The 6,972-nt window shown below is 36.4% G+C and overlaps 1 protein-coding gene across 1 annotated transcript; it reads right to left on the reverse strand.

Annotated features, from left to right (window-relative positions):
* On the reverse strand, nucleotides 369–4,619 carry LOC109353427 (FT-interacting protein 1-like). The gene has a single exon (XM_019595697.1). The coding sequence runs from the start codon at nucleotides 4,284–4,286 to the stop codon at nucleotides 690–692; it is 3,597 nt and encodes a 1,198-aa protein (XP_019451242.1). The 5' UTR covers nucleotides 4,287–4,619; the 3' UTR covers nucleotides 369–689.

Raw genomic sequence — 6,972 nt, forward strand, 5'->3', positions numbered from 1 at the left:
TACTGATGGTCATATGGTGGGAAATTCGAGACACTAGTAGTCATATTGTGGAAAATTTGAAACACTAGAAGTCATATTGTGGAAAATTTGAAACACTAGTAGCTATATTGTAGGAAATTTGAAACACTGATAATCATATTGTGGGTGATTCGAGAGCGGTTCTCAAAATGCAGTAAGAATACATGAGAAAAGAAAATGAGTAGAAAATGTGAGTTTTTATTTGTTTGCTAGAAAGTTTGATTTTTCATTTGTTTGCTAGAAAATGTATAGACTCATGTTGTGTATAGCTTGTATTCTAAACATGGCTGAGCAGTTCTTATGATTAAGCTATGCATTTGATATGATGAATAATTGATTATATTCCATCTTCCATAGGAACAAGAACAATAATGAAGCCTTATTCCTAGTGGGAAATTAAACTGTCTAGTACATGTGCTACTGGTATTTGTTCAATTAAGTTCACAAAAATGGAAAAATATGATATGGTTACAGATAGTTACCAAAGCAATATCTCTGTCCAAGGATAAATTTGTTGATGCACAATCTCAATCTACTGAGGAGATAGAACTTGAAGGGTATTTTGAATTAAAAAGAAGGAAATGAATAAAATACAAACTGAAGTTTGTATAACATGCAGAAAGTATGTGTAACAGTATTATAGTAAACTTATTTGAAGAAAAAAAACAGATTTATAGTAAACTATCTGTTCTAGCTGATAGTCTCTTGAAGAAATTACTAGGTACAGAAGGTAGCTTGCTCCTAAACTTTGGATGTCTCAAATAATACAGACCTGCTACCAAAGTCACCACCCTGAATGGCACTGCATAGAGAACCAAAGCTGCACAAAAGCTAAATATTAGAAAGAGGCTAGTTGCTCTAGGGTCTCTCCAACTCAGTAGAGATTGAAATCTCTCTCCCTGTGTAGCTATGTCTCCGACAACGGTCTGAATCCTACCTGCAACACTTCTAAGCCTGTCATACCTCATTCTCACTACATCATGTGATCTAGAAGTTGGGAATGTGTCGAACTCTTCGTCAAGTTCATCGGGGTGGACAGCTTCTGCCCATGAGAGTTTAGTATCCATGTGGGGCGGGTGTCTAGGACGGTACCTATAGTTCCACAGACCGATCAAGAAAATGTAGAGAAACACAGTGGGAAGTATCAATTCGGGGTACCATATCAGTATGAGAAAAAGAATATGTACTAGAACTGATGTGATGTGGTTCTTCCAATTGCAAACATCAATGAACCATTTACCCATTGTGATCATGCTAGAGAAAAGGGACATTACGCGAAAGAAGTTAGCCTTGCTTCTTCTCATGCTCCAAACATGGGAATTAACATCCAACATGTACTCCACCACCTCCTTCCTAAGAGGTGGTTCAGATCTGCCAAGCCTCATAGCTACAATATTCATGGCTTGGTACCTTAAGTTGTCTATTTGGTTAACTGTGAAAGGATGTAAGTAATGCATCTTCGGAAGCAAGGGCTGACCATAAGTGTAAACCGTATTAGCTAGTGACAGTGTTGTGAATCTCACTGCTAGCTGAAGTTCACCCATCTTTTTGACTCCGTGCGGATTTAAAACAAGGAGAGGATAAGAATTGGTGTATATCTTATGAACTTCTAGTGTTGAGAGCCGAATCCTTACCTTTCCAATTTGAGTATCTCGGGCTGCTCTGCCACCAGGACCTTTTTCCCCTCCACCCAAATGGCAGTTGTCAAAAACTCCCAATGTTATCACAGTGCAAGGATCATAAACCTCCCATGTGTATTGCTCATTCCATTTAGGACTAAAAGTGTCAATAAGTGTTCTTGTTCGGACCCATTTCTGGCCATATTTAGCGACACAGTATGGATCTGTGCTGCCGCGGCTATCCTTCATCTTCATTGGGGGAAGCCCTTGTGCTCCTAAGATACCTACTTCAAGTATCCCTATAGGCTGCTTCCATAGCTGTCTTGCTGTTGGTCTTTGATCGCTAATGTACAATGTCGATTCGTCTAGGACATGGTATCCACCTTCAAGGCAAACTCTCAGGTGAACCTTGCTAGAAAACTTAAGCTCATTATTTCTATCATTTTCTATCACACCAAAACCAAATTTCTCAAGATTGAACCAACGAGAATGAACTGGCCTATGGTCTAGCCGCTTCTCAAAGACGGACATTGGTAGGCTTATCTTCCCAAGAACCTCATCTTTTGAAGGGTGCACATGATCCTCCACAGTAATGATCAATTGCTCCTCAAATGGTTCTGCTGTCACAAAAACTAAATCTTCATTCCATAACGGTGTGGTTGTTCTAGTAGGACAAATCTTGGTTTTCAATACTTGGCAGCCAACTTGAGCCTTCACAAAAACCTCTGGCAGGCGATTTCTGTCACTAGGTATCACATCTTGAGCTTCAATGACATCGACCCTAAGATACCACAGTTTTGGTGATACGTAAACCTTTGATCTGATGTTGAAAACACCTTCTCCATAGACAGTGGCAGCATCAGAATGCCAAGCTTCTGAGAAAGCTTCATCAGCTTGTGTTCCCATCCAAACTGCAAGCATAACATCACCTCTCACCTTCCCATCTCCTCTCCAGTCCTCAAGTCTGTACCATTGAGGAGCGAGTGGGCTATCTGGTGGAACTCTTGTTGGAACTTCATTCATGTCAAAAACCACCCTTCCAAGATAGTCATCTCTCCCCAGCATTTCCTTATCTTTCACATGAACTTCTAGAATGGATGATTGAATGCGGTCTTTGGAGAAAGCAAAGACTTGGTTCCACTCCGGATTCGATTTCTTCTCAAAGTGCTTTGTTCTTCCTTTATAGTTCCCTAGCTTCACTTCCACATAAGGATCACAACTGGAGGTGATGGTGCCTGGTTTGAGATCTTTTGCTTTCACGACACGTACATACAGATAAAACATCTGCTCAACAAGGTCATATGTGCTTGCGAATCTTTCACTACCACTCATCAACCCTCTTCCACCAAGCTGTGGATTGGTGTCCTTGAGATTATAGTTTCCATCATCACTATGGACTTGAAAATTATTAACTGGGTGCCTTGCGAGTGGAGTACCTTGTGTTTGTCTCTCTATTGAAATCCTTGGCTCTGGGTTCGTGTTCCTAAGATTGTAGCTTTCGTCATGGCTAGGATAGACTTGAGGATTATTAACTGAGTGCATTGTGAATGGAGAACTCTGTGCTTGTGGTCGTCTCTTTATTGAAATCCTCGGCTGCTGGTTCATGTCGTTGTGAGAATAGCTTCCGCCATGGCTAGGATGAACTTGAGAATTAACTGGGTGCATCGTTAGTGGAGTACCTTGTGTTTGTCTCTCTACTGAAAACCTTGGCTGCACGTTATTGTTCTTGAGATTGTAGCTTTCATCATGGCTAGGATGTACTTGATGATTAACTGAGTGCATTGTGAATGGACCTTCTTGTTGTTGTGGTCGTCTCCTTATTGAAATCCTTGGTTGTGGATTGGTTTCATTGTGAGCATAGTTTCCATCATGGCTAGGATGAACTTGAGGTGTAACTGAGTGCATTGTGTATGAAGTATCTTGTGGTTGTTTCTTTATTGAAATCCTTGGCTGCTGCATAACTTGGTGTTTGTGTAGTTGTTCTGTGATTTCCTTCTCTGGTCCTTTATCAATATCAATGCCACTAGACTGAGATGCTTCTTCTGTGGTCGCTTTCGAGGTTTTAAGTGTGATTCCTTCTACTCCGGGATCTGTTTCTAATGTTATGTCAGTTCGGCCTGTGTTTTTAGTGGCTGAGGGAGTACTATGAGGAGGAGGGGGAGGAAGGTTAGTAGTGGATTGTGGTACTTGTGGTGGAGTAGAAGGTAAGAGTTTGTCTAGTTCTGATGAAGGAAAGGATGATAGAGCTTTAGGTTTGGATTCAGATGCGATGTATATTTTGAGGCCAATTTCACCCTTCACAGATGAGAAAATCCACTTGTTTTCTAGTGGGAAAGTTTGATAAACTTCCTCACCTTCCTTGACAATATTAGAGCATGGAATTCTTACCCTCCCGAGGAAGTTTCGGCCAGGAATAGGTCTCTTTCTATCGTTGTAGACTGAGACTTCAATGGTTTGGCGATGGTAAGGCTTGGTTGCATCTATATGAAACACTAGTTTGTGATTCCAAGTGGGGTTGAGGTTCTTCGGTACAGTTCGGGTTCGGCTCAGCTGGTTTTCGAAGTCTATTTCTACGAATGGACTTGCTGATCCCTCACCATCTTTTGGCATAAGATTGTGAGCATTAATAACCTCAACTACCAGTTTCATGTCCTTTATCTTTCTAGTGTTTCTGCCACAACTAGCCAAAGCAATGTAGCTATGCAGAAGAAGTAATCAGAAATTTGATTCTGAAGCAAAAAGTTCTACATAAGAAGGGAAAAGATAAATCAAAACAATTATGGTTAACTCACTTTCTAACACAGCAGAAGTACTCATATTTTGGTTAAGCAAGGAATAATTTCATGATGAAGCTTCTTAAGATTTAATAATTTGAAGATGGGAAAGTGGAAAGGATTGGAGGGAAAGCATCATGTAGATCTAACTTAATGCTGGGACATTCTTCTGGTCTAAAGGTTGTTGCATTGTTATTGTTCTATCATAAATGATAATATAATATGAAACCAGTTCATCCTAAACTATGAATGTTAAATGGTAATTGCTAATTTGATTTTGCATTTTTTTCCCTTTTTATCTCAAACTTAGTGATTCCACTGAACAAAGAAACATTGCCATTTGATTTTAATAGCATGATTCTTGAATTGGTCATTTTAAGTGCTATTTTTCTCCCTTTCTTTGATTGATGGAAATGAGTGTGATTTGTTTGATTCGTTACTTATTCATACAGCATAATGATTCTCAACTTTCTGTCCATGCTAAATGGAAAATGCTTGTCCCATAACATAGTCATAGGTGATAGAATTAAAATATATGCGTACATAAAATGTGAGTTGTAAGTGAGAATCTAGCATTATTCATAGTTTAAAGGGACTATTGATTCAAAGCAAAAAAAATGCATAGTTATTGCATGTTCCATTTAGAATAATTGGTTTCTTCTAAGTGCAGCAAAGCCAAAGTGAACAAAAAGTGAATAAACAGAACGTGAAAGACAGCTGAAGCTGCAAGAAACCAAAGACAAAGCTCCTCTTTTTAGTTTGTGTATTATAATTATTAATTTCCATAATCCTATGCTTTGGTTGCTAAGAGTTTTGGACTAGCTTGCTAATTTCCTAACTAAAGTAGTTCAAATGGTACTTGGGGTACATAAGTTCCTCTAACTAGCCCAACATGGATGCAGCCATGATGCTGTAAGAAATAGGGTATGATATCTATGCACTATCGGTGTAAAGATATCTATTCACTATTCATTTGCATTACTTTTTGAAGAATCAATGATGATTAAATATGAATAATAGATGATGCAGTAACCGGGTATAAAACTGTTACGGTGCATACATTTTTTCTATAACAAATAATATCACCATGTCTAAATTTGGTTCTGACATTCTCTATTCCATGCATATAGAAATTCTATATTGTATATAAATGAATGAAGGTTGATTATATGGATAGCCCAATACTGAGAGAGAAAGACAGTTAGAGTTAAGGGCTATTTGTTCATCTCTTGTGTCTTGGAAGAAGCTTCCTGGCACATTCTTAAAACTGAGCATTAAGCTTTACATGTTTCCTAGAATGAGTCATTCATTTTCTTAGAACTTAGAAGAGTAAATCAACTCTTTAAGACTAATTCTTTATGTGTGTTTTCTGTCTTCAACTAAGGAATCTAATCAACGAAGTTTGCAGTGGAAAAATTTGAATACAAATTTTCATTTTTTTTATATAAAAATATTTTTAGTTAAAAAAATCAATAAGAAGGGAAAGAGTACGGTTCATGTTAATTGAGTTCAAGTACTCACACCTTAATAAATTCTTTCCTTAATTGGGTTCCTTTAATGTAGCAAAACCAATTATATATATTGCTACAAATGTATCAAGCACTTCTAGTGTCTCACAATTTTGTGGGACATATGTTATTCATTGTAATTGATTAAAAAAATATTTTAAATTAAAATTTTAATTATTAAATATTTTTCTAATTAATCATAATTAACAATATATAGAGTGAAATAAATCACTGATATTTTGCAATGTACTTTATGTCTTTACCATCAATTGTAAGAATAAATTACTTACAAAATATACTTCAAAGTTACAAGAATTTTACCTATACCGTTTTCGAAGCAGAAAACATTAACTTTTACCCCCATTATTTGTTGTCATATAATGGAATTATTGTAGAGTTTTGTATATAATTTACATTAGTTAAATAATCCTTAACTTGGTAGTAATTAAATGTTTATATAGAAAAAGATTTTAAAATGTATGCACTGAAATTGTAAAGTTTTTTACACTATCAACATATCATTCACGGTTGATTTGTAAGAAATTTGTTGAAAGTGTAAAAAACACTTATATTGTGTCAGTGTATACATATTAAATCCATAGAAAAAGAGTTTAAAATCTATACACAGAGTAAAGTTTTTTACACTGTCAACATATCAATATCAATCCACCGTTGATTTGTAATACTTTTGTTTGAAAGTCAATAATAATCAACATATAAATGGTGGAAATGTGTGTTATAAATTAATATATATGTCATCCAGCAATACAAAAGTTCCGGATCAAAACTGAACTAGTCCCCCACCACAAGCAACAATCCTCCAACCCCAACAAAATTTTAGTTGTTTATACTGTTTGAAGCTATCATTCTGTCAGCTTTATACTGCAGCAATGCAAGAATATATGCAAGGAACGTGAAGAAGCAAACTCGGAAAATAATTTATAGTAAATTTTATTTTATTTTTATTATAAGGTTGAGTCGAATATCCCTTAATATTTTATTTTACTCTCCTAACAAAAATATTTCTTATTCTAACGAACATATAAGATTATG

Source organism: Lupinus angustifolius, chromosome LG08 (genome assembly GCF_001865875.1).
Source record: "Lupinus angustifolius cultivar Tanjil chromosome LG08, LupAngTanjil_v1.0, whole genome shotgun sequence".
In the NCBI taxonomy this organism is placed as follows: Eukaryota; Viridiplantae; Streptophyta; class Magnoliopsida; order Fabales; family Fabaceae; genus Lupinus; species Lupinus angustifolius.

Bases quoted from the DNA above. Each gene is read 5' to 3' on its own strand.
- LOC109353427 (XM_019595697.1), bottom strand. From the start codon at position 4,286: ATGAAACTGGTAGTTGAGGTTATTAATGCTCACAATCTTATGCCAAAA.